Here is a 27,837-nt window from a genome sequence, read left to right as displayed (position 1 = left end):
TTGCAGGCTGTGAGCTCTGTGCTCCAAGCTGACTGATACTAGAAAGAGCGGGAACTCTCCCGTCCCGTTTTTATAGTGCGTGTGCTCTCACTGGTGATTGGCTGCGGTGTTGTGTGTGCTGATTGATCCCCCTACTTGTCATCAGTGTGTGTGTGTGTCTGCACCATAATATACTGGTGTATGTTATGATGTGGAGATGCCGGCGTTGGACTGGGGTGAGCACAGTAAGAAGTCTTACAACACCAGGTTAAAGTCCAACAGGTTTGTTTCGATGTCACTAGCTTTCGGAGCGCTGCTCCTTCCTCAGGTGAATGTATATGAGGCTAATCTATTGACACGGTCAGGCCAGATGGTGGGGGATGAATGTAATGCGACATGAATCCCAGGTCCCGGTTGAGGCCGCACTCATGTGTGGGTGTCACAGTTATGATGACACAGTTGTTCATTTCAATCAGATCTTAACCTGTATCCGCCCCCTCCCCAAATCTCCCCAAGTATTTAAGGCTCCTCCAACCGTTTTTCATCTCACCCCATCAAGATGTCCTAACCCCTTTCGGCCGCGCGCGTTGAGCTAGCTTCCCCTTTAATGCATCGATCTATCTATCTATATATATACAGATAAGTATATATATTGTTGACCGAAAAGCGATGTTGGAATTCAGTCTATATGTAAGAACAATTGTCGCGGCTAACGGATTTGCAATCAACCGGATTAAGGTCTGCTTTCAGAAAACGTGCCTTTATTTTTGGCAATAGGCAACTGGTCAGGTTGCCAGCTCCACGACCACTTCCTTCCCTCCTGTTTGCTGCGCACCAGCAGCAGAACGTGTTACGTAATAAACATCGATTGGCGCGTCATGCCGTCGGTCCTCCCATGGCTTAAACAATCAACCTGCAGGAAATGGGCGGGGCCCGGTGGCAGGAAGCGGGCGGGGCCAGGCGTCAGGAAGTGGGCGGGGCCAGGTGGTAGGAAGTGGGCGGGGCCCGGTGGTCGGAGCCTTGTCGGGAAAGGTCCACGTGTTTCTGTGTGTATCTTGGGTGGCGGGTCATGGTGGATGCTGCGGTGAGTGATATGAGATGTACCCTGTCTTTCACCCCATTTACCGCGACATGTAAAGCGCCGGATTCCTGAGCCAGTGAAGCGGCGTGTCGCTGTAATTAGAGAACATTCAGTGCGACATCATGCGAGGAGATGAGGCCCTGTTATAATGTGCCGTGTTTTGCAGCCTGCGTCCTCTGGAGGGGGGAAAAGGCTTGAATGAAAACATTGTCAGAAGAGGCAAGTTGGGCTGTGAATCGGATAACAGCTATTGCTTATGATTTATAAATCTATAAGCCATCTTATGCCTATCAGCAAAAATTAGCAAAATTAAGAAATTGCACTCTATTACTGACCGGAAGAGTGCCTGTTTGGGTGTTCAGGGAAGGGATACAGCACAGCTGGATTCGAAATTATCCGGAAAAAAAAACCAATAGATGAGCAGTAGCTGGTCCTCAAGGTGGAAGTGACACTTTGGATATGGACCAAGCATTGTCCCATACGGAAGAAAACAGGCCATTAAAAGCTGTAGCTTTCTGGATGACAAAGGAAATCAGGTTAATGACTGATATCAGCTGCAGAATACAGGGTGAAACTGAAGTATATGAGAAGAGCAAAGAGAAAGAATGAGACATGTTTAGTGGGTAACATGAAAGGATCCAAAAATCCTCTGAAACAGATACAGGCTTTTATGAAGGAGATGGTCCCTATGTTCCCAATGTTACCCCCTTCTTTGCTGGAGGAGGTGTTGGTGGTGTAAGGGATTGGAGGAGGAGTTACCTCTGCTATTTATAGAAAGATTATGGAAACAGGATCAGAATCCCTGAAATAGGGAAGAGCCAAATGGGAGGAGGAATTGGGAGAGATGATGGAACAAGGGCTTTCGTATGAAATTTTACGGATGAAAAATGCATCGACCTTGGGAGCAAGATTGGTACGAATACAATTGAAGGTAGTTCACAAAACACATTTTGAGGAGGTTGAGAATGAGCCGTATGTTTGAAGGGACTGAGGACATTGGTGACAGATGCAGGAGGGGGCCAGCCAATCCTGTACACATACTTTGGTTGTGCCTGGAAGGGAGGAATTTCTGGAACACTACCTTTAGCACCATGTCAGCAGTGTTACAGTTGGATCTAGAACCCAGTCCCACTCGCTGGTGGCGAGGTGGCAGATCCTATTGGGTTGGAAGGTCAGTTTCTCCACCCTCTGCCTCAGTATGGCTGGGAGGTTTAATTGAGTTTCTAAGCCTAGAGAAAGTTGAATTTACTTTAAGAGGGAATGAGGAAGGGTTTCATAAAATATGGCATCCGTTCATATCACACTTTAAGGAATTAACCTAAGTCAGCAGGTAAAAGCTGGGGGTAAGTTAATTAATTTTTTTTGAGTTGAAGGGATTGTTAAATGTTAGTTAAATATGTGTAATGTAATTTGTCAATTTTTGAAAATGCTAATGTTTATTTAAAACAATCCTCTGTAAAAATGTAAAAGGAATTCTGTAACTTATTAGGGACAACATTGAAATGATGCTTTGGGGGCAGAGTGTATGCCTGATGTACTGAATGAGTACATTGTAACAGTCTTCATGATAATGGGATGAAATTAATGTTGCAGTAGACAAGGGGAAGTAAAGATATTAGATATGATAGAAGAAAGAGGTACTAAGTCAGTTGACATCAATTAAAAAAAATTAACAAGTTACCTGCTCCCTTGTATCCCAGGTTACCGAGGAAAGCTGGAGTAAAGAAAGTAGGAGCTCTGATCACAATTTTTCAATTTCTCTTGGTATTGGGAGTGCTTCTAGAGAACTGATTGATTGTAAATGTTATACACCTGCTCAAAAAAGAGAAGGGGGATAATGCAGGCCAATCAATCTAATGGCAATGCTAGGAAAGCTATTAGAGACAGTTTTCAACTGGAAAATTAAATTTTTGGAGAACTATGAAATAATAAGGTTTTGCCAGCATACATTTGTTATGAAGGCAAATTATGTCTGATGAATATAATTGAGATCTTTGCAGTGTCATGAGAATGTCGCTTTAAGAAATGTTTGGCTGCTCATGTTACTGCAGTGATGTCAGAGTGCTGAACTCTGGTTCTGCTTTTTAGTTTCACTTTGAGAAAAGCTTGGGTGTGTCTCTGGCTTTTTGTTTTGGTTTTTCAATGTGTTGCAGCTGAAGTCAGCCAAAGCAGCTGTATTGTTGAGCTCTGTGCCATGAAGGACTATCTCTTGATCATTTGGTGAATTCAGAAATGTAAATATTTTCAGTATTGAATGTAAACCCCAATGTGCTTCTGTTTAAAGGTTGTTAAGTCTTTTGGGTGTTAAAAGAACAGCTTACAGATTACTTAGTGTTGTATTCTTTGGGAGTTATCTTTGAATTAATGGTTGCTAAGATATTCCCTGTTTGTTTTAAAAAGGTTAACTTGAGTTCATAGAATAAACATTGTTTTGTTTTTAAAAATACTTGTCCATTTCTGCTGTACCAAACCTGTAGAGTGAGCCATGTGCTCCCCATACCACAATCTATTAAAAGTTGTGGGTCGGGTGAACTCCATGAAACACTTTGGAATTCTCTAAACACTGGCCCGTAACAGCAGTAACAGAGGTTTGAGGAAGGTAGCAGGTATATATGGACCGTCAGAAAGCATTTGATTAATAACAATCTTTATTGTAACAAGTAGGCTTACATTAACACTGCAATGCAGTTACTGTGAAAAGTAAATAAGTGCCACATAGCAGACTTCTTAGTAAAATAGAATCAAGTGATAATTAATGAAGGTTGGTAACTTGGATGTAGGAATTTCAGGTATATATTGAATTATATATAGCTGGTGCAGCAATGGTTAAAAGCCGGATTAGTGTTTGTATGGGATTGCTGCAGTAATAGACACTCTGGCTACAGAAGTGGTAATTAAAGCATCGTAAAAGTATGGGATCCTTCTTCATTTGAACCATGTATATTGTTTACTGGAATCGGGGTAATGGAGTTTTGGTTATAGAAAGAAGATTCCCTGGGGAGTAGATAATTAGAGGCCTTGTGTTTAGCCTTAGTAAGATGGCCATAACCCAGTTAGTGGTACAGAGACTATGTAGTTAATGAGAGGAGCCAGGGGCTGAAGCAGTCAGGTATTGAGTTTTCAGTTAAAGAACCTGCAGTGAACCGAACAGGAGCTTTTTGCCAAATGTTGGGGAGTTAAACAGTAGTATGACACAGGCAAGAATCTGCAGGCTGTATCATAAAGGTTCTCTCTCTCTCTCTCTCTCAAAGCAGTTCATCCAATACCATTTCTATGCAGCAAGTATTCCTGGGTTTGCTAACTGTGGGTAATAACGTTTGTTTTAATATACAATATCCCTATTTGTGCATGGAGACACTCCTGTAACGAAGTATCCTTTCCTAATAGTCTTACAAATTAAAGAAAATATTGGGAATTTTGTCCGGTATCATAGGAACTGTTGGGCTCTGGTCCAGGTTCGTAATAATATGCAATTGCATGATGGACAGGAGCCAGATAGTGAGTAATGGCGAATTAATGTTTTTCTGACTGAAGAAAAAGAGGTAGTGCTGTCCTTCAGAGGTCTGTAGGGAGATCATTCTTGTTGACCAGGATTTGGGTACACAATTTTGAAGTTAATGGATGATACAAAACTTGGCAATTAGCCAATAGTGAATATAAGAACAGAAGAACTATGAGCAGGAGTAGTCCATCTGGCCCCTCAAGCCTGCTCCGCCATTCAATGGGATCATGGCTGACCTTTTGTGGACTCAGCTCCACTTTCCGGCCCGAACACCATAACCCTTAATCCCTTTATTCTTCAAAAAATTATCTATCTTTATCTTAAAAACATTTAATGAAGAACCCTCAACTGCTTCACTGGGCAAGGAATTCCATAGATTCACAACCCTTTGGGTGAAGAAGTTCCTCCTAAGCTTAGTCCTAAATATACTTCCCCTTATTTTGAGGCAAGCCCCCTAGTTCTGCTTTCACCCGCCAGTGGAAACAACCTGCCCGCATCTATCCTATCTATTCCCTTCATAAATTTATATGTTTCTATAAGATCCCCCCCCCCCCCCCCCCACATCCTTCTAAATTCCAACAAGTACAGTCCCAGCCTACTCAACCTTTCCTCGTAATCCAACCCGTTCAACTCTGGGATTAACCTAGTGAATCTCCTCTGCACACCCTCCAGCGCCAGTACGTCCTTTCTCAGGTAAAGAGACCAAAACTGAACACAATACTCCATTTGTGGCCTCACTAACACCTTATACAATTTACAATTGCAGCATAACCTCCCTAGTCTTAAATGTAGGACAAACTCCATTTGCCTTCTTAATCACCTGTTGCACCTGTAAACCAACTTTTTGCGACTCATGCATTAGCACACCCAGGTCTCTGCACAGCAGCATGTTGTAATATTTTATCATTTAAATAATAATCCCTTTTGCTGTTACTCCTACCAAAATGGATCACCTCACATTTGTCAACATTGTATCCTATCTGCCAGACCCTAACCCATTCACTTAACCTATCCAAATCCCTCTGCAGACATCCGGTGTTGCCAATAATAATGTTGGTGAACCACAAACCTTCCCTTATATGGATCAAATGACCACACAACCAGTTAGTTAGTTCAAAAGATGGTTTATTTACATACCAGAGTTATCTCGACATGCAAACACAATATCTACTATGAGTTAAACTATTCCTATCAGCTACAAGAACCTATACTTAACTTCAGGGCGACCGGCACTGTGCAAATGGATAAGGCCTTTATCTGGATTTCACTTGGCTGGTTCAAAGAAAGTGGCTTTGTCTCTGCTGGGCTCAACCGTCAGGTAGCGATCATTGGTCTTGAACTTGGCTGGCTGTTCCTGCTATGTTTGAGTTGGCACGGCCGGATCCAAAAGAGACAGAACACATGGCTGTGTCCTCTTTTATCCCTCTGGGATTTCGCGCTCTTTGGGGCGGTCCTTAACCTTGGACCCAATAATTCGACAGAGCTCTGATCACTGTCTTCGATTTTGGCCAATAAAGGGGCGGGTGCCTTGGTGGCTGGGTGGGTCCTTGGCGGCCATTGACCTTGGCAGTTGTGCTTTCTGAGTAAGGGGAGTGGCGCTGATCAGTCTGTGGCTGTACCGGTTGCTTGATTGGAGTTCTATTGTCCTGGGAAAATGGGCCGTTAAAATGCAAATGAGCGGGGGTTTCGATCAGGTCAGGTTACCTGTGTTTCAGATACACATAGGCTCTGTATCTGTCTGTAGTCTTGGGTAGGCCATAATTCTCATGGTGCTTTGCAGGTGGCCATCTTAGATGGCTACACTGGTATCCTCTGCATTTTTTGCTTTACCACTCCTCTTAGTGTCGTCTGCAAACTTGGACACATTGCACTTGGTCCCCAACTCCAAATCATCTATGTAAATTGTGAACAATTGTGGGCCCAACACTGATCCCTGAGGGACGCCACTAGCTACTGATTGCCAACCAGAGAAACACCCATTAATCCTCACTCTTTGCTTTCTATTAATTAACCAATCCTCTATCCATGCTACTACTTTACCCTTAATGCCATGCATCTTTATCTTATGCAGCAACCTTTTGTGTGGCACCTTGTCAAAAGCTTTCTGGAAATCCAGATATACCACATCCATTGGCTCCCCGTTATCTACCGCACTGGTAATGTCCTCAAAAAATTCCGCTAAATTTGTTAGGCACGACCTGCCCTTTATGAATTCATGCTGCGTCTGCCCAATGGGACAATTTCCATCCAGATGCCTCGCTATTTCTTCCTTGATGATAGATTCCAGCATCTTCCCTACTACTGAAGTTAAGCTAACTGGCCTATAATTACCCGCTTTCTGACTACCTCCTTTTTTAAACAGTGGTGTCACGTTTGCTAATTTCCAATCCGCCGGGGCCACCCCAAAGTTTAGTGAATTTTGGTAAATTATCACTAGCGCATTTGCAGTTTCCCTAGCCATCTCTTTTAGCACTCTGGGATGCATTCCATCAGGGCCAGGAGACTTGTCTACCGTTGCCCCATTAGCTTGCCCATCACTACCTCCTTAGTGATAACAATCATCTCAAGGTCCTCACCTGTCATAGCCTCATTTCCATCAGTCACTGGCATGTTATTTGTGTCTTCCACTGTGAAGCCTGACCCAAAAAACCTGTTCAGTTCCTCAGCCATTTCCTCATCTCCCATTATTAAATCTCCCTTCTCATCCTCTAAAGGACCAATATTTACCGTAGCCACTCTTTTTTGGTTTATATATTTGTAGAAACTTTTACTAACTGTTTTTATATTCTGAGCAAGTTTACTCTCATAATCTATCTTCTTCTTTATAACTTTTTTAGTAGCTTTCTGTTGCCCTCTAAAGATTTCCCAGTCCTCTAGTCTCCCACTAATCTTTGCCACTTTGTATGCTTTTTCTTCAATTTGGTACTCTCCCTTATTTCCTTAGATATCCACAGTCGATTTTCCCTCTTTCCACCATCCTTCCTTTTTGTTGGTATAAACCTTTGTGAGCACTGTGAAAAATCGCTTGGAAGGTTCTCCACTGTTCCTCAACTGTTTCACCATAAAGTCTTTGTTCCCAGTCTACCTTAGCTAGCTCTTCTCTCATCCCATTGTAATCTCCTTTGTTTAAGCACAAAACACTAGTGTTTGATTTTACCTTCTCGCCCTCCATCTGTTTTAAATTCCACCATATTGTGATCGCTCCTTCCGAGAGGATCCCTAACTATGAGATCAATAATCAATCCTGTCTCATTACACAGGACCAGATCTAGGACCGCTTGTTCCCTCGTAGGTTCCATTACACACTGTTCTAGGAAACTGTCGCGGATACATTCTATAAACTCCTCCTCAAAGCTGCCTTGACTTACCTGGTTAAATCAATCGACATGTTGATTAAAATCCCCCATGATAACTGCTGTACCATTTCTACATGCATCAGTTATTTCTTTGTTTATTGCCTGCCCCACCATAATGTTACTATTTGGTGGTCTATAGACTACTATCAGTGACTTTTTCGCCTTACTATTCCTGATTTCCACCCAAATGGATTCAACCGTATCCTCCATAGCACCGATGTCATCGCTTACTGTTGCCCAAATGTCATCTTTAAATAACAGAGCTACACCACCTCCCTTACCATCCACTCTGTCCTTCCGAATAGTTTGATACCCGTGGATATTTAACTCCCAGTCGTGACCATCCTCTAACCATGTTTAGCTGGGGGAGAAGATTGAGGAGTGGCTGTGGGCTGATGCCCTAAGTAGGGTTAATTCCTCTTCCGCGTGTGCCAGGCTTAGCCTGATACAGTTTAAGGTAGTTCACAGAGCGCATATGATGGGGGCGAGGCTGAGTAGGTTCTTTGGGGTGGAGGACACATGTGGGAGGTGCTCAGGAAGTCCGGCGAACCATGTCCATATGTTTTGGTCATGTCCGGCACTGGAGGGGAGTTGCGGGAACAGTATCTAAGGTGGTGAAAGTCCGGATCAAGCCAAGCTGGGGGCTAGCACTATTTGGAGTAGTAGACGAGCCGGGAGTGCAGGAGGTGAAAGAGGCCGGTATTCTGGCCTTTGCGTCCCTAGTAGCCCGGCGAAGGATCTTGTTAATGTGGAAAGAGGCGAAGCCCCCCAGCGTGGAGGCCTGGATAAATGATATGGCAGGGTTTATTAAGTTGGAGAGGATAAAGTTTGCCCTGAGAGGGTCTGCGCAGGGGTTCTACAGGCGATGGCAACCGTTCCTAGACTATCTCGCGGAGCGTTAGATGAAGGTCGGACAACAGCAACCCAGGGCCGGAGGGGGTTAATATCTTTTGTGGGGGGGGGAGGGAGGGAGGGAGGGGAAAGGGGGGGTTTTCTGGGGGGCATTTGAGCAAGAAACCACATGAATGATCCGGAAAACTGACGTGTACGGGAGGAATCCAATGTACAAAGTTCTGTATCATATTGACTTGCCATGTTCATGTCTTGCTATGTGAGCTTTCTTTTTTTGTTACGGGGGGGGGGCGGGGGTGTTTGTATGGTTGAAAATTTTGTTGAAAAATTCTTAATAAACATAATTTTTTTTAAAAAAACCATGTTTCAGTAATGGCCACTAAATCATAGTCATTCACGATGATTTGCGCCATCAACTCATTTACCTTATTCCGAATACTACGAGCATTCAGGTAAAGTACACTTATGTTGGCTTTTGTACCTCTGTTTTGAATCTTACCACCTTGATCAGTAACCTCTCCTATGTTATTTTTCCTCTTAACTTTTCTCCTAATTTTCCTTGTCGTTGAACCCATATCTTCATGTAACAACGTGCCGCGTCACATTCCATTTATGTTTTTACTTCCCGTTTTATTCCTTTTAGTAACACTGGTCATATTCACTGAGCTCCCCATAGTCACTGTACCTTGTACTGTCGCCCTTTTTGATTTTTGACTATGGCTTCTCTGCCTTACACTGGTAGTAACAGAGTTCAGGGAGAGATAGACCTAGACTGGTGAAATGGATTGACATGGTGTAGGCATTTTAATGTGGATAATTATGAAGTGATCCATTTATGGAGAGCCAATTTTATGGTGTGTATTTTGAAGGGACCCAGGGATGCCTATTCAGAAATTCTTGAAAGTGTGAGGGCAAGATGAGAGGGCAGGGAAGAAAACATATACCTGGTTTCCTAAATCAGAACATTAACTACAAAAGACATTATGCCTAAACCATTACAAATCACTTTTTTGGCCTCAGCTGAAGTATTTTGTGGAATTCTGTGGGGAGACTGGAAATGCTTGGATTCTTCTCTTTGGAGCAGGGAAGCTTAATGAGAGACCTAATAGAGGCAAAATTAAAATTGAAGAGGGATTTGAGAGAACAAGTGGCGAGAAACCATTTCTTCCGGCAAGTGAGTTAATAGCCAGTCGTTATACATGGTAAAAGAGCTAGAGGGAAAATAAGGAGAAATTATTTAACAGAAAGGGTTATGATTTGGAACATAATTACGAGAGGAATTGGATGTAAAAGTAAGGATGTTATGCTTCAGTTACATAGGGCTGTTGCTAACTTGCTGTTGTCTCTTAATTTGGCTCTGTTTAATTACGTTTGCTCAAGAGTCGCCAGGTATCTTTCGACACCGCCACAAGGTTCAAAACCGAATACTGATCAAAGACTCGATACATCAGTTAGTAAGTTCAAAAGCAATGCTCGTTTATTTACACACAGTCAAATCTACTCATGCATAAAACTCTACAACCTAAACTATCACTATTACTAAAAGCCTATACTTAGCTTCGGGTGCCCACTCAGTCAGAGGAACAATGGCCCTTGCTTGATTCTGAGGCTGCTGGGTTGAGCTATTTACAGGGTAGCAACTAGGAGCGTCCATCTCGTAGCGTGCGTTGACTTGGAACTTACTTGGTCTGGAGCAGCTTTGGCGGGTCCCTCCTCGCTGAGAGCCAAGGCCAAGAGAGAGATCCTCTCTTGGGGAGTCCTTTTTATATCCCAAAAGGGCTTTGCGCGCTTTTGGGCGGGCCTTGAACTTGGCCCCAATTAATTGTGCCGTTTCCCAATCGTCCTTATCGATTTTCCTCCAATAGAGGGGTGGGTTCCCTGGTTGCTGGGTGGGTCCTGGGGTGGCTGTTAGTTTGCTCTGTTTTAGTTTCCTATGGCGCCGGGATGTCTGTTTTTGGATTGTTTACCTAACTTGCATTTTGTTCCTGGGGATGGCCCATTAGCATGTAGATGGCTTAGCAGTACCGGACCTGTCTGAGAGCTAAGGCTCGAATCAACAGACAGACCTTGCACCTGCTTGCTTTTTCTATTTGTCCAATTTTCCCTGAATTCTTTGCAAGTGTCCATTTTGTAATCGGGACGTGGCCATCCCAGATGGCTACAGGGCATTGGTGAAACTGCATCTCAAATATTGCGTGCAGTTTTGGTTTTGTTATTCAAGGAAGTATGTAAGTGCATTGGAGGTGGTTCAAAGGAATTTTACTAGATTGATACCTGGAGTGAGTGGGTTGCCTTATGAGGATAGGTTGGAAAGGCTGGGCTTGTCTACTCCAGTTTAGAAGAATGAACGGTATTGACAAGGTGGACGTTGAAAGGATGTTTCCTCTTGTGGGTGAGTCCAGACCGAGGAGGCACTGTTTTAAAATTAGGGGCTGCCCTTATAGGACAGAGATGATGAGAAACTTTTTCTGAAGATTGTGCGCCTCAGAAGGTAGTGGAAACGGGATCACCGAACATCTTTAAGGCAGAGATAGATAGATTCTTGTTGGGCAAGGGAATCAGAGATTATCTGGGTAGATGGGGATGCGGTGATATTGAATGACTCTGGAAAGGTCCCTACAGATTGGAGGGTAGCTAATGTCATTCCAATATTCATAAAGGGAGGTAGAGAGAAAACAGGGAATGAGACCAGTATGCCTAACATCGGTAGTGGGGAAAATGTTTGAATCCATTATCAAGGACTTTATGGCAGAACATTTAGAAATCAGTGGCAGGATCAGTCAGAGTCAGCATGGATTTGTGAAGGAGAAATCATGCTTGACAAACCTGTTGGAATTCTTTGCATGGTCAACCATGATTGTGATAAATGACAGCGAAGGCCCAAAGGCCTCATCCTGCTCCTATCTTCTATGTGTAATGGCAGAGCAGGCTTGAGGGGTCAAGTGGCCCACTCAATTAATTTGCAGGTTATAGAGAAAAAGCTGAGCTGTGGGAATAAACTTGACATCTCTTTCGAAGAGCTGGACTAATTGGTCACCACCTGTGCTGCAATATTCTGGGAATATAAGAAATCGTGATTTTTACAGAGAGGTCAGATATAAATTTAGTAAGTATTCAGTCCCATTTAGTACACAGTCAGATTACTTGTAACATGAAATTAAGATGTTTGTCGGATTGTAATTACTTTCTGGTATTGCACGCATATAATTGATTGAAGGTCATGGTGGGGTTAAAGGTAGTGTAGGTTTAAATTGGTAGAAGAACATCTGGGTTAGATTTGGGATGGAGGAAATCCTATATTTGAATCGTCATGCGTATGTTATTTACAATGTGCACATTAGATGAGTTAGTGTGAAGCTTTTGTGAGGATATTTAAGACAACAATGACCCACCATGACAAAATGGCTGGATGTATTGTTGGGGTCAGCAGACTCGCAGGTGTTATATTTGCTTACAATGCTGCCTATCCAAGTTTGATCACGTGCTCACTGATAAAAATGCTACTTGCTCGTTACCAAGAAGCTAATAGAATTTCTTGAGAAAACTTCTTTAAATACTTTATTAATATGGCATCTGCCTGTGTGTGAGATGTAGGTAAAGTTTAAAAATTCAAATACAATAGGGCGTGAACCTTTATCTTAGCACAATATGATGTGATGGGTGGGTGGGATTCTCTGACCCCCCGCCGGGTTGGAGAATCGCCAGGGGGCGGCGTGAATCCCGCCCCCGCCGGCTGCCGAATTCTGCGGGGATTTGGCGGGGGCGGGAATCGCGCCGGTCAGCGGCCGCTGACAGCGGGCCCCCCGGCGATTCTCCGGCCCGCGATGGGCCGAGTGGCCGCCCGTTTTAGGCTGGTCCCACCGGCATAAATTACAACAGGTACTTACCGGCGGGACCTGGCAGCGCGGGCGGCCTCCGGGGTCCTCGGGGGGGGGGGGGGTGTCTGGCCCCGGGAGGTGCTCCCACGGTGGCCTGTCCCGCGATCGGCACTCTATCCCTCCGCGTCGGCTGCTGTGGTCCCCTGCGATGGCCGACGCGGAGATGACCCCCCTGCGCATGCGCTGGGATGACGCCAGCACACGCTGGCGCTCCCACGCATGCGCCAACTCGTGCCAGCCAGCGGAGGCCATTCGGCGCCAGTTGGCATGGCGCCAAGCCCATTCCCCGCCGGCCGGCGCGGCGCAAACCACTCTGGCGCCAGCCTAGCCCCTGAAGGTGCGAAGTATTCTGCACCTTTGGGGCGGCCCGATGCCGGAGTGGTTCACGCCACTCCTTCGTGCCGGAGTTGCCCACCCCGCCGATTCCCGCCCAGTGTCTTTCAACAATGAAGTTGGGATTATTTAAATATACACACTCACGAACAATTAATTTCCTTCAATATCCTTTATTATTCTTTTGACTCTCGTGCAATCTTCATTTGCTATTATGGATATTTTTTATAGGAGACATAAATCTGATTACACAATTTGAAACCAGGAAATAGCCACATCCTTGTTAACTAATATGTACGTTAGATTTTTGACTGATTTTTTTATTTTTATTCTTCAGGATTTTGGGACTCAATATAGTTTTCAGAAAGATATTCAGTCATGTGCCTATTAAGGCCTGCCAGTTAACAAACATATGGACTAACTTTGAACAAAATTGTTGCGTCTGCACGTTCTTGAGCAAGATGGAAGTGGAGGAAACAAACAATTTAGCTATAAAGCGTTCTCTGCCCGATGCTGGTGACGAGCAAACTGAACCTGAACAATATAAAAAGATCAAGCTATCAGAAACTGGCATATCTTCAGATCAATCTGGTACTGGTAAACATACCGAAATAATTGAAAGTGCTTTGCAAGCCCTCCCTTCTCAACCAGATGAGAATAATGTGAAAGAAGATGAGGAAGAAATAGATAACGCTGTACTTGAGGAAGATGAAGGTGATGGAGACAGCTTTGCTGATATGATGAAATATGGCTTGGTCGAGGAAGATGTCGGAATCACGAAATTTGTTAGCAGTCACCAGGGTTTCTCAGGAATCCTGAAGGAAAGGTACGTTGGCCAGAAGTAGAATTGGTGTTTTATTAAAGTGGAGTTAAATTAAAAGAAAATTAAATTATGTCCTGTGTATGAAATCATCCACACTTTCCTCCTTAAATCTGTTTTTAATGTCCATTAATTAATATAGTTTCTGCTGATGCTTGTCAATTAACTGATGTAGAAGTCAAATGATGTGCATTCACAGAGCTCTATCTCCACTGCTCTAAGTTAGAAGGAAACTCAATTTTGCAATTAACTTTAATTAAGTTGTAATCTTTTTTTTTTGACGTTTGTCCATGAAAATGATGCTTATTTCATAATTGTGCAGTATTGCAGCAAAAAATATCATCCTGCAAGTTCAAACTTTGATCATGGAGTTTGTTTACAATATTGATATGCTGTTGATGGTGCAGAAAGTGAGCCTGGGGTTGGATTCACTTCCACGATGATCCTAGAATATTTGGTAGTTTTGATAGAAAACAGTTTGATGCAGTTGAGCCAAATCTGATGATTAATAGCAAAGCCAACTGGGCATCTGGTCTGCTCAAGTTTGTGTTCCAAGCATTTCAATGTGGATAATCCTTTTTTTTCAGATCATGAATTGCTTGCAGTGAATGCTTTTAAAGTGTATTCACATCAAATCTATGTCGATGTAAAGTAGATTGTTGCTTGAAGATAATGGAGCTCACATTAGGTTTTACCATTAAATGGATCAGAAGTCATTTTTATTCTTATGCTTTCTAAATTTGAATGATCAGATTTTTCACATGAATTACTTCAACTTAAGAGGAGTTAGCTTGAACAATAAATTGTCCTTTGTGAATTCTCACTTTAACATCTAGGCTCAAACATACGACCCATTATGACTGCAGCATCACATGCATCTTAGTTAAATGAACATATTGGGATAATTATAAATCATGGATGTTGACATTCCTTGAATAATTGGCATCACTGCTTTGTCTCCTTGTTCAATGATTTTTTTTAAATTAATGAAATTGAAACTTTTCTGAATATTCTACACTTTATCTTAAACCAGGTATTCCGATTTTGTTGTTCATGAAATAAACAAGGGCGGGAAGATAGTTGTTCTGGATGATTTGTCTGTGCCAGCTGATGATGAGGTAGGAACTAATTCAGCTTTTGGTACACACCGTTGAGGATCACATGAAACAGCATGAAAGGGCATTGAGCAGTGTAACACTAACTACATTTAGCTGCCAAATCAGCTAATTTGTAATAGTAATTATGGCATCTAAGTATATATAGCGGGCAACTACTACCCCAAATCTTGATGTGAAAGCAGCAGTGTTTAATATGTCATTTAAGTAGGATTCGTCGAGTGTATTTTGGAGAGGCCATGGACTTGAAGGCACATTGGGCTGCTAAGAGTGAACTACGTAGAAAAGTTTCACTTGTAAAGGCACTGTGCTTAGGCATGTACTGTGCACCTCAGAGCCAGGCTCGCACTCCGTAGGTACATTATCTGCATCTACAGTTATTTCATCTAATACTGAATCTCTTCTAAATTGTATAGTTAATATTAAAATCATTCTTTTTTCAACAAGAGTTAAATTTATTCCATGTTTGTGAGGCTCGCATATGCAGTCACTCAGCATTTTGATACCTGTAGGTTTGTTTTGGTTAGAAATGGTCCAGGAGAGATCAAAAAGACAGTGAGGAAAATAGATTTTAAAATAAGTGAAACAACTAAATGATTATCGCTCATTGATTTCACCCCCGCTTTAAAATTATCTTCCAAATGTCTACTTGGAATATTTACAGATACCGGCCTCTGCTTATCGAAAATAGCTTAATTTTTAACTTGTATCGTGTGAATAAAGGTCCTGGTTGCTCAACACATATTTGAATTTAAAGATCTAATAAAACCTGAATGAATAGTGTTTGGGTGCTGATGCATTCTGCCTCTAGGGACAATGGTGGCACGCAGCGATTTCTGTATGCCAACCACAAAAGGTGTCTAACAAACACCGGGCAACTTTTCCACAGGAGGAATAATCAATTCCGTGAAGAACTCGGTTAACATTCAGGGATGGAAGCAAGACTGCAACCTGTCCTGTTAGCAACAGACCATGAATGCTGTGGGAGATTCTTGATAAGATAGATTGCAAGAGGAAAGAAGTTATAATATTACTGTTTGTTACCTTTTAACATTTTCTCATGTTCTTTTCCTCCCCCCTCCCAGTGATCTTTGGGTAAATACCACTGTCTATGAGCTTGTGACATATTTAATCTTTTAGGAACCGTCAGAGGACATTTTTTCTGTTTTGTCTGCTCAAGACAAGCAACGTTTAGAAGATCTTCAGCACTTCAAGAATAAGGAAGACTCAGTTACGATAGAGGTATGAAGACAAGTTACTAAAAAATTACATAGAATATACAGCACATAGGGCGGCGCAGTGGTTAGTACTGCTGCCTATGGTGCTGAGGACCCGGGTTCAACCCCGGCTCTGGGTCACTGTCCGTGAGGAGTTTGCACATTCTCCCCGCGCCTGCGCAGGTTTCACCCCCACAACCCAAAGATGTGCAGGTTAGATGGATTGGCCACATGAAATTGCCCCATAATTGGAAAAAAAATTATTGGGTACTCTAAATTTATTTAAAAAGGAACGTACAGCACATAAACTCAGCATTTTTGTGTTAACATTTATAAGCAAGCCTTCTCCCCTTCCACCTGATTCATCTCTGCCTTTTAACACATCTTTCTATTTCCTTTGCTGACACAACCATATTTGCTTCAGCCACTTCCTATTGTAGTGAGTTCCACTCTCTAAGTAAATACATTTTCTCCTTAGTTCTATTTTGGACTTATTAGTAACTACCTTATTTTTATGATCCCTTAGTCTTCTCTTACATTTGCCCTGCCCAATCCATTCGTACTTCTAAAGAACTCTACCCGGTTACCTGTAAATCTTCTCTTTTCTAAAGAAAAGGAGAACCAGCTGGTGCTATCTTTCCCGATGAATGTAATCTCTCGATCTGATATTCTTGGAAATCTTCTCAGCACTTTTTCAGTCTTCCCTGTCCCTTTTATAGTACAGAGAACCAGAATTGTATTCCAGTGTGTGTGGCCTGATCAGGGTCATTATCAGTTTAAGTTTTTTTTTGTAAATTCTTTTCATTGATTTCCAAAAGAGGAAAGGAGGAGGTAAACAAGTGTAAACAGTACCATAATGCACCCCCCATAAACAGACAAACAAACAAAAATTATACAAAAAATATAGTAAAATGAACAGTCAACAGTAATTAATTCTTTCAAGATTAGAGACAAATGATTGCCATTTACAAAAATAACATTTCGGTGGATACTCTTATGACATTCTTAATCTTCTGCAAATATAGAAAATACATTGTGTTCAAACCAGGATGAAGCATTGATTGGGTGGCTTGGGAGACTTTCAGGTTAATAAAATCTGCCTGCGGGCTATTAATGAAGCAAATGCAATGACGCCTGCCTCAATCTTGGTGAAACTGACCAAGGCTGATGAGACTCCAAATATGGCTATTAAAGGACAAGGCTGTAGGTCAATATCTAGAACTTTGGAAAGAGTGTCAAAGAAAGAAAACCCGGCCAGCTTCGGACACAACCAGAACACGTGGGTCTGGTCTGCAGGGGCGAGTGAATACCAGTCGCATTTGTTGCTTGAGTGGGATAAAAACTTGCTAATTCTGGCCTTGGGTAAAGTGAATTCTGTGCAGAACTTTAAACTGTATTAAGCCTTACCGAGCAAAAGAGGATGTGGAGTTGACCCTAAAAAAAGGACGTTCTCCCACCAGTTCGTCCATAAGGTCGAGCCAAAGCTCCGCTTCACAATTATTTCCTACCTTATGCATAGGGGAGGGTCCAGAGGATATCATGAGATCATACTACCTTGAACTGGAACCACTGCTGGTTTGAGGCAATTACAAATTCCCTTCCAACAAGGGCAGCACGGTGACACAGTGGTTAGCACTGCTGCATCACAGCTCCAGGGACCCGGGTTCAATTCCGGCTTGGGTCGTTGTCTGTGTGGCGTTTATACATTGTCCCCGTGTCTGCGTGGATTTCCTCCGCGTGCTCCGGTTTCCTCCCACAGTCCAAAGATGTACGGGTTAGGTGGATTGGCCATACTAAATTGCCCCTTAGTGTCCAGGGATGCGCAGGTTTGGTTATGGGGTTAGTGGGGTAGGGAGAGGTGGTTGGATGAGTGGTTATGGATAGAGTGCTCGTTCAAATAGGTCAGTGGAGACTTGATGAGCTGACTGGAGATTCTATTAGGAGGTAGTTGAGGAAAGGATGGACAATGCAAGCTAACAAAACCACGGGCTTGAAAATAGCAGGAAAGACTAGCTTCAGGTAAATTAAATTTGGCTGCAGTCTCGCTAAAGCAGGCAAAGCTATCCACAATCAGGTCAGTAAAACGTGTTGAGTCCTTTCTTTCTCCACAAGGCAAACGCTGAGTCAAGCATGGAGGGCAAGAACAAGTGGTTATTACAAATAGGACCTCGTAGCAAAGGAGTGGGAATTTTGAAATGCTGATGAAATTGCTTCCATATTTTCCATACTCCTTGTCGAAATCACAATGGGATTTGACGTAGATTCATTATACCTCTGAGTAGCGGGGTACAAATTAAGACCGTAAGAGAGGGTGCGCTTCCATAAGACACCAGTTTAAGTTGGAGTTAATTGGAAACACTCACTTTCGTTGATAATGTACAGCCAGAGAAAGAACCAAAGGCGTTGAAAATATTCATTATGCTATCAACAGAGTTAGTGATATACAATGGGAGATCATCAGCCTCCTTTGAGCTGGAGCTCCACACCAGCTCAAAGGATACCCTTTAGCAGTGTGGACAGGGGTTCTAACGCCAGGGCAAAGAGCAGTATGGATAGAGGACATCCTTTGACGGGTTCCCCTGGATAAGGGGAAGTACTCTGAGTGTATAGAGATAGTGTGCACACTCTCAGTCGGGGAGGTATAAAGAAACCAAATCTATTAAGTAACTATTGGACCAAATCTAAATTAGCCCAAAATTGCAAAACGATAATCCCACTCTACCCGGTCAAAAGCCTCCATATCACTCGAGACAACTTCAGGGACGAGGCAGTTGGGGAAAGCATAATGTCAAGAAGACGACGTGTATTTTAGGATAATTGTGATCCCTTTAGAAAGTCAGTTTGGCCATCAGACATTCGATCAGGGAGACATGGCTCCAAGCGGCATGTAAGTACCTTAGGTAACAGATTTATATCTGCGTTTAAAAGAGAGGTCACTGTGAGCCATATTCTTCAGCATCCCTGCCTTTTTTGAATATGTAGCAAAATGGAAGCTTGAGTCAATGCCGGAGGCAGAGAACCATTGAGTCATTAAACGTATCTAGCAAGTTGAGTGGAGAACCTTTTTATAAAAGACAATAAGGAAGCTGTTCGGTTTTGTAACCGTGCCACTTGAGTCTGGAGCTTTAGCCTGTCTGCATATAAATCGGAGGTGGGAATAATGGGATATTGACAGTCTATTTCTAAAATTGAATCCACCAATTCTTGTTTTAATTTTCTTTTGTTTGATGTATGCATTGTAAGAAATTACGTTGACCCGGGGAACAAGCTTGAGGGTCTCCCATAATATCGATGGGATTGTGGAATCAGATTTGTTTTAATAAATACATTTATACTGATGGATATAGATTTACAAAGCTGCTGACCATTAGCTTTGGCCGTAAGAGCCAAGTCAAGGGAATGGGGCGCGTGGTCTGATACAACTATGGCAGAATACTCGACAGTTTTAAATGTGGGGAGATGAGCGCTGTCCAAAAAAAATAATTGGTGAGTAAGCATGGTGGACATGAGAGAGGCAGGAAAAATTCCTTGCGACTGGGTGGAGGGAACACCAAGGGTCACAAGCCGTTTGAGTTATAAAGGTGGAAAGAGCCTTGGAAACACCGGAGAGGACAAAAGCCTTTGGACTTGAGCGATCCAGCTTTGGATCTATAACACGGTTTAGATCCCCTCCAAAAATAAGGAGGTGGGTGTCTCGATCAGGAAGGAACGAGAGAAGCAAAGTGATAAATTTAGTATCCTCCCAGTTTGAGGCATAACCACAAACTATTGTATAATGTCCACCAGGGTCTGAGATTACATTTAAGGGGGACAACTGTATTCTTTTGTTGATCAAAATTGCGATCCCCCTATCTCTGCTGTTAAAACTGGAGTAAAACACCTGGCCAACCCATGCTTTATGCAATCTGGCATGATCTCCAACATGAAGGTGTGTTTCTTGAAGGAATGCAACATCAATGTTCAGGCTCTTGAGATGTGAAAAAAAACTTTGGATCGTTTTACTGGGGCATTTAACCCCTTAACATTCCATGTGATTAACCTGATCGAGAGTCCTGTTCCACTCTGACTGCCTGAGCTAGTCATTTATGTAGGAAGACTTTATAAAAGGGTCAGCAAATTAAATGGAGGAAAAAGCAGTCAAGAGACCATAAGACATAGAAGCAGAATTAGGCCACTCAGCCCATCGAGTCTGCTCCGCCATTCAATCATGGCTGATATTTTCTCATCCCCATTCTCCTGCCTTCTCCTCATAACCCCTGATCCCCTTATTAATTAAGAACCTATCTATCTCTGTCTAAAAAAGACACTCAGTGATTTGACCTCCACAGCCTTCTGCGGCAAAGAGTTCCACAGATTCACCACCATCTGGCTGAAGAAATTCCTCCTCATCTTGGTTTTAAAGGATCGGCCCTTGAGCCTGAAATGGTGTCCTCTGGTTCTAGTTTCTCCTACAAGTGGAAACATCCTCTCCACGTCCATTCTATCCAGGCCTCGCAGTCTCCTGTAAGTTTCAATAAGATCCCCCCTCGTCCTTCTATACTACAACGAGTACAGACCCAGAGTCCTCAACCGTTCCTCATACGACAAGTTCTTCATTTTAGGGATCATTCTTGTGAACCTCCTCTGGACCCTTTCCAAGGTCAGCACATCCTTCCTTAGATACGGGGCCCACAATACTCCAAATTGGGTCTGACCTGAGCCTTATACAGCCTCAGAAGTACCTCCCTGGTCTTGTATTCCAGTCCTCTTGACATGAATGCGAACATTGCATTTGTCTTCTTAACTGCTGACTGAACCTGCATGTTAACCTTAAGAGAATCGTGAACAAGGGCTCCCAAATCCCTTTGTGCTTCTGATTTCCTAAGCATTTCCCATTTAGAAAATATTCAATGCCTATGTTCCTCCTTCCAAAGTGCATAACCTCACACTTTTCAACATTGTATTTCATTTGCCACTTCATTGCTCACTCTCCTAGCTTGTCCAAGTCCTTCTGCAGCCCCCTCGCTTCCTCAACACTACCTGTCCCTCTACAGATCTTTGTATCATCTGCAAACTTAGCAACAGTGCCTTCAATTCCTTCTTCCAGATCATTAATGCATGTTGTGAAAAGTTGTGGTCCCAGTGCAGACCCCTGAGGCACACCACTAGTCACCGGCTGCCACCATGAAAAAGACCCCTTTATCCCCACTCTCTGCCAATCCTCTATCCTTGCCAGGATCTTACCCTTAACACCGTGGGCTTTTAACTTATTTAACAGTCTCCTATGCGGCACCTTGTCAAAGGCCTTCTGGAAATCTAAATAAATCACGTCCACTGGTTTTCCTTTGTCTAACTTCCTTGTTCCCTCCTCAAAGAACTCTAACAGATTTGTCAGACACGACCTCCCTTTGATAAAGCCGTGCTGACTTGGTCCTATTTTACCATGCACTTCCAAGTACTTTCCAAGCGGATCCATTGCATAATGAAAATGGCTAAATGCAAAAAGATCTTTGATTAATGTCGATGCAGCAAATCCCTCCCACCCCATTCTATCCCGAGAACAATCATCACACAATCAAACCACTAGAACAAGAACCGTGTGATAATAAGCCTTCAACGAAATAAAATCATTAATCCTATCCTGAGCTCGCCATTGTATTTAAAAAAAAGGCAAGCAGCAGGTTTTCCATCTTGTATGACATCTGTTGACTAACCAGCCTTGTAATGGGGCATATCTCCAACATATCAGCTATATTATGTAATATGCCATTGGAACGTTGCTTGTCCTAACTGCATAATAAGTGTAAACAAAGGGTCGAACATGACCTTCATTTTGAAAATATTAAATGGCCATACAGGTATTCAAACACACATACCCAAAAACAAACCCACAAACTTACAGGATCATGAACGCACAGAGGTCCATGCTGGCTCTCGAGAGCAATCCTTGCTCCACTTGAATTTTTGGCAGTTTGTTTCTCGTTCTTGTCTTCTTCAATACATCAAAGATCTTTCTAAACAGGTTGTTGAAGATACTAAAGAAAAAAGAACAGTTATTCATCAGGCTGTAAAGGGTCTCTTTCCTGGGCTGGAGACTAAAACTGAAGAAAGAGAAGGAAAGAAAATTATTGTAGCCTACCATGTTGCTGGGAAGACTGCATTGGCAAGTAAGTTTTATGCTGTGAAGGAACTTCATGGATTTGTCACTTTGGTAAATTTCCTAAAGCAAGGTTTTTACAAATATAAATACTGAAACACGCGTTGATGTGCTGGCAAGTTCAAAATGTTTGTCTTAAACATTAAATTTGCCCTTTGTAACATGAAAATGATTTGCTAACTTAAAGCACTGCACTTTTGATCATTGAGTTGCTGTTTGAATATTTCCCCAAAATTGATCCTTTTATAAAAGTTCTAAAACTTAAGTCTGAATATTTTTGTTTGATCTTTATCTAAAAGTTTTGTTTGTGGTGTTTTAGAAAACTATTTTCTTTACGCTACTTTCAGAATGCATAGTACTACTGGTGTTCTAAGATTCTGTATGTGTTATTGATTACAGCTTTTGTATGCATCCTGCATGTATTTGTTCCCTTGATTCATGCATGTATTTTTTTAAAGATTATAACCACATCCCTGGTAAAGTCATGCTGCTTCATATTGCTAATCTTCACCTGTGTTATGCAAATTGTGCTGTTAGCTGAGTAGTAAATATTGGCATTGTTCTACATGTTGAATGACCAGCAAAATGAAATGGAAAGCGCACAGCAAGTTAAGCAAGTGCTGCTTTTGCAGATCCTTGTACCTCCTGAAGGCACAATATTTCATGGTGATTTCGGCATTTCCTATCATATGCACCTTGATTACCCTGGATCAAGGGTTACAGTACATAAATGATGAATATTAATTAAATCAAGTTTATGAGTGACATTGGTACTGTATTATACTGGTCTTTTGGGCAGTTTTTGAAAATTATTTTGACTTTGATGTTTAGTCTGGCATTGTCATTATGAAGGTTTATAATAAAACTGAGGATTCTTGTCATTAAAGAGGAGTTATACCTATCTAGTCTGTTAATCATGCAAGACCAGGGTTGCACATGTACTCCGGTATGGGTACTGTCTGTCACTATAGTTCAGAAATAATTATACATGTATTGGCTGTATAACTTTGCCCTACCTTCCAGCAGATAGTTATACAAAGCTGTTGGGAAAAGGTTTGAATGGACAAAACAGCAAAACTACCCTGCAACGGTTCTAAAATACACATAGAAAAGATCCTAAATATATGTATAAATCATTATGGACTATTATCAAGAAGTTTGCAGGTAATACAAACATTGATAAGAAATCTGTATACACAGCAAGATGTCAATGGACCAGTTAGATTTAAACATCCAGGGATTCACAACCTATCAAAAAGACAGAGAGGTGGGCAGAGAGGGCGGGGTTGCCTTGTTAATTAGGAATGAAATTAAATCAATAGCACTAAACAACATAGGGTCAGATGATGTGGAGTCTGTATGGGTAGAGTTGAGGAACCACAAAGGCAAAAAAAACCATAATGGGAGTTATGTACAGGCCTCCTAACAGTGGTCAGGACCGGGGGCACAAAATGCACCACGAAATAGAAAGTGCATGTCAGAAAGGCAAGGTCACAGTGATCATGGGGGACTTCAATATGCAGGTGGGCTGGGTAAATAATGCTGCCAGTGGACCCAAGGAAAGGGAATTCATTGAATGTTTACAGGAGGGCTTTTTGGAACAGCTTGTGATGGAGCCCACGAGGGAACAGGCCATTCTGGACTTAGTGTTATGTAATGAGCCAGACTTGATTAAAGATCTTAAAGTAAGGGAGCACTTAGGAGGCAGTGATCATGATATGGTCGAATTCAATCTCCAATTTGAAAGAAAGAAGGTAGAATCAGATGTAAAGGTGTTACAGTTAAATAAAGGTAACTACAGGGGCATGAGGGAGGAACTGATAAAAATCGACTGGGAGCAGAGCCTAGTGGGAAAGACAGTAGAACAGCAATGGCAGGAGTTTCTGGGAGTAATTGAGGACACAGTACAGAGGTTCATCCCAAAGAAAAGAGGTTATCAGAGGGGGGATTAGGCAGCCATGGCTGACAAAGGAAGTTAGGGAATGCATCAAAGCAAAAGAGAAAGCCTATAATGTGGCAAAGAGTAGTGGGAAGTCAGAAGATTGAGAAGGCTACAAAAACAAACCGAGGATAACAAAGAGAGAAATAAGGAAAGAGAGGATCAAATATGAAGGTAGGCTAGCCAGTAACATTAGGAATGATAGTAAAAGTTTCTTTAAATACATTAAAAACAAACGGGAGGCAAAAGTTGACATTGGGCCGCTCCAAAATGACGCTGGTAATCTAGTGATGGGAGACAAGGAAATAGCTGAGGAACTAAATAAGTACTTTACGTCAGTCTTCACAGTAGAAGACATGAGTAATATCCCAACAATTCCGGAGAGTCAGGGGGCAGAGTTGAATATGGTAGCCATCACAAAGGAGAAAGTGCTAGAGAAACTAAGAGGTCTAAAAATTGATAAATCTCCAGGCCCAGATGGGCTACATCCTAGAGTTCTAAAGGAGATAGCTGAAGAAATAGTTGAGGCGGTAGTTATGATCTTTCAAAAGTCACTGGAGTCAGGGAAAGTCCCAGAGGATTGGAAAATCGCTGTTGTAACCCCCCTGTTCAAGAAGGGAACAAGGAAAAAGATGGAAAATTATAGGCCAATTAGCCTAACCTCGGTTGTTGGCAAGATTCTAGAATCCATTGTTAAGGATGAGATTTCTAAATTCTTGGAAGTGCAGGGTCGGATTAGGACAAGTCAGCATGGATTTAGTAAGGGGAGGTCATGCCTGACAAACCTGTTAGAGTTCTTTGAAGAGATAACAAATAGGTTAGACCAAGGAGAGCCAATGGATGTTATCTATCTTAACTTCCAAAAGGCCTTTGATAAGGTGCCTCACGGGAGACTGCTGAGTAAAATAAGGGCCCATGGTATTCGAGGCAAGGTACTAACATGGATTGACGATTGGCTGTCAGGCAGAAGGCAGAGAGTTGGGATAAAAGGTTCTTTTTCGGAATGGCAACCGGTGACGAGTGGTGTCCCGCAAGGTTCAGTGTTGGGGCCACAGCTGTTCTCTTTATATATTAACGATCTAGATGATGGGACTGGGGGCATTCTGGCTAAGTTTGCCGATGATACAAGGATAGGTGGAGGGGCAGGTAGTATGGAGGAGGTGGGGAGGCTGCAGAAAGATTGAGACAGTTTAGGAGAGTGGTCCAAGAAATGGCTGATGAAATTCAACGTGGGCAAATGCGAGGTCTTGCACTTTGGAAAAAAGAATAGAGGCATGGACTATTTTCTAAACGGTGACAAAATTCATAATGCTGAAGTGCAAAGGGACTTGGGAGTCCTGGTCCAGGATTCTCTAAAGGTAAACTTGCAGGTTGAGTCCGTAATTAAGAAAGCAAATGGAATGTTGTCATTCATCTCAAGAGGCTTAGAATATAAAAGCAGGGATGTACTTCTGAAGCTTTATAAAGCATTAGTTAGGCCCCATTTAGAATACTGTGAGCAATTTTGGGCCCCGCACCTCAGGAAGGACATACTGGCACTGGAGCGGGTCCAGCGGAGATTCACACGGATGATCCCAGGAATGGTAGGCCTAACATACGATGAACGTCTGAGGATCCTGGGAATATATTCATTGGAGTTTAGGAGGTTGAGGGGAGATCTAATAGAAACTTACAAGATAATGAATGGCTTAGATAGGGTGGATGTAGGGAAATTGTTTCCATTAGCAGGGGAGACTAGGACCCGGGGGCACAGCCTTAGAATAAAAGGGAGTCACTTTAGAACAGAGATGAGGAGAAATTTCTTCAGCCAGAGAGTGGTGGGTCTGTGGAATTCATTGCCACAGAGGGCGGTGGAGGCCGGGACGTTGAGTGTCTTTAAGACAGAAGTTGATAAATTCTTGATTTCTCGAGGAATTAAGGGCTATGGAGAGAGAGCGGGTAAATGGAGTTGAAATCAGCCATGATTGAATGGTGGAGTGTACTCGATGGGCCGAATGGCCTTACCTCCGCTCCTATGTCTTATGGTCTTGTAGGTGGGCAGAGCAGTGGCAAATGCAGTTCAATCTGCAGACGTGTGAGGTAATGTATTTGGGGAGGGATAACCAGGCAAGGGAATGCATAATGGTATGATACTGAGAAGTGTATGAGGAACCTTGAGTGCATGACGGCTGATGGTGGCTGGATAGTTAGATAATCTAATCAAGAAGGTATACAGGATACATACTTTCTGTGCCTCAGCCAATAATGGTAAGAGCAGGGAGGTAATGTTGAAACTGTATAAGACACTTGCTAGGCCACAGCTGGAGTACTGCATGCAGTTCTGGTGGTCCCCCCCCCCCCCCCCCCCCCCCAATCAAAAATATATAATGACACTGGAGTGGTTACAAAGAAGATTTCAGAGGATGCTGTTTGCACAAAAGAATTTTAGTTCTGAGAATAGATTGTAGAGACCAGGGTTTTTTTTTTTTAAACAGGACAGGAAAGTTAGAGGGGATTTGAGGGACAATAGGGATTTGGAACTCACAATTTGCTACATTTTCTATTTTGATTAAATCCACAAATGCAGTCTTGGAACTCAAATAGGATGAATATATTTTCATTATCTGTTGTTGGGGATATGATCACTCATTTTATTTTTGTCAATTAGCACTGTTTTTTTTAATTGGTCAATAACCTGGCTCCGAAAATATGATGCTTGCTAAGCCATAAACATGAATTGGTGTTACATAAATTAGAAGCTCTGACTGTTCTCTGTTGACCTTAGTGATTTGAGTTAAGCTTGAAACCGATTCTGTAATGCAGTTGTGTCAGAAGAAATTCGGATTGTTAGAGAAAGTTGCTTGATGACTGCAAGGAGGACTTGGAGCTCAATTTTTTTTTAAAAAGTAAAAATTACCTTTTTAATTACTTTTCACATTGATACAAAAATTGGTCGTGTGTGTGATGGTGAGGAAGAAAGCTGCAGATTTGCAAGAATTATCGATCGACTGATCAATGGGCAGATAATTGGGAAATTACATCCATTTCAGAGAGGTGTGCGATAATGGGCTGTAACCTTTTGAGCTCCAGAGCTTCGTATTGGGGGGTTACCCCAAAGATGCGCTGGGGAATCACCGTCAGCCGTTCTCCAGTAAGGTTTGCATGGCAAATGCCCAGAAGTGCAAACTTCCCGTGCACTGGTAACCATCCGAAAACGTGATTTAAATCACAAACTTCATATAGTTCCGACTGTCTTCCAACAATAGTTGCCCAGGAGTGTTTGAAAATGAAAGCCTCTTCTGACTTCTGGGTAACTAATGCACAAACCCATAACTATCCCCCACTACCGGTCCCTCACAACACCTGGCACTCCACTGCACCCCTGATGGTGAATTAAATTTTCTCTAAGTGCAAGAAGGACATTAAATCCCCCAACCAGCCAGAGGCGCTGGGCGGAACGGGAGACCTCCAACCAAGCAATCTCCAGGCTATCAGTGAGGCGAAGACAGCAACATGCACCTCTACCCCAGAGTTAATAGCCGGCAAATCTGAAACCCCAAATATGGCCACCAGCAGACATGTGAGTAATTCCAATCGCAGTATCTCTGATATGGTGCTAAAAATGGAAGCCCAGACGTTGGTGAGTTTAG

At 42.6% G+C, this 27,837-nt stretch overlaps 1 protein-coding gene across 3 annotated transcripts in view; it reads left to right on the top strand.

The window, feature by feature from the left end:
* The first annotated feature begins 963 nt into the window (after positions 1-963).
* Positions 964-27,837, top strand: part of pus7 (pseudouridine synthase 7) — a 61,436-nt gene continuing 34,562 nt past the window's right edge. For 2 of the 3 annotated variants that reach the window (XM_072471287.1, XM_072471285.1), the window contains exons 1-5: positions 964-1,063; positions 13,319-13,807; positions 14,835-14,919; positions 16,057-16,158; positions 22,135-22,279. In XM_072471287.1, coding sequence (XP_072327388.1) covers positions 1,056-1,063; positions 13,319-13,807; positions 14,835-14,919; positions 16,057-16,158; positions 22,135-22,279 — 829 coding nt within the window. In that variant the 5' untranslated portion in view covers positions 964-1,055. Of the gene's footprint in view, positions 1,064-10,173; positions 10,225-13,318; positions 13,808-14,834; positions 14,920-16,056; positions 16,159-22,134; positions 22,280-27,837 lie in introns of those variants that run through there. The other variant, XM_072471288.1, reaches the window with a different exon arrangement.

This window comes from Scyliorhinus torazame, chromosome 13, assembly GCF_047496885.1.
Source record: "Scyliorhinus torazame isolate Kashiwa2021f chromosome 13, sScyTor2.1, whole genome shotgun sequence".
Taxonomy (NCBI): domain Eukaryota; kingdom Metazoa; phylum Chordata; class Chondrichthyes; order Carcharhiniformes; family Scyliorhinidae; genus Scyliorhinus; species Scyliorhinus torazame.
The sequence above is the reverse complement of the archived record's forward strand: the minus strand, read 5'-3'. Positions and strand labels throughout refer to the sequence as shown.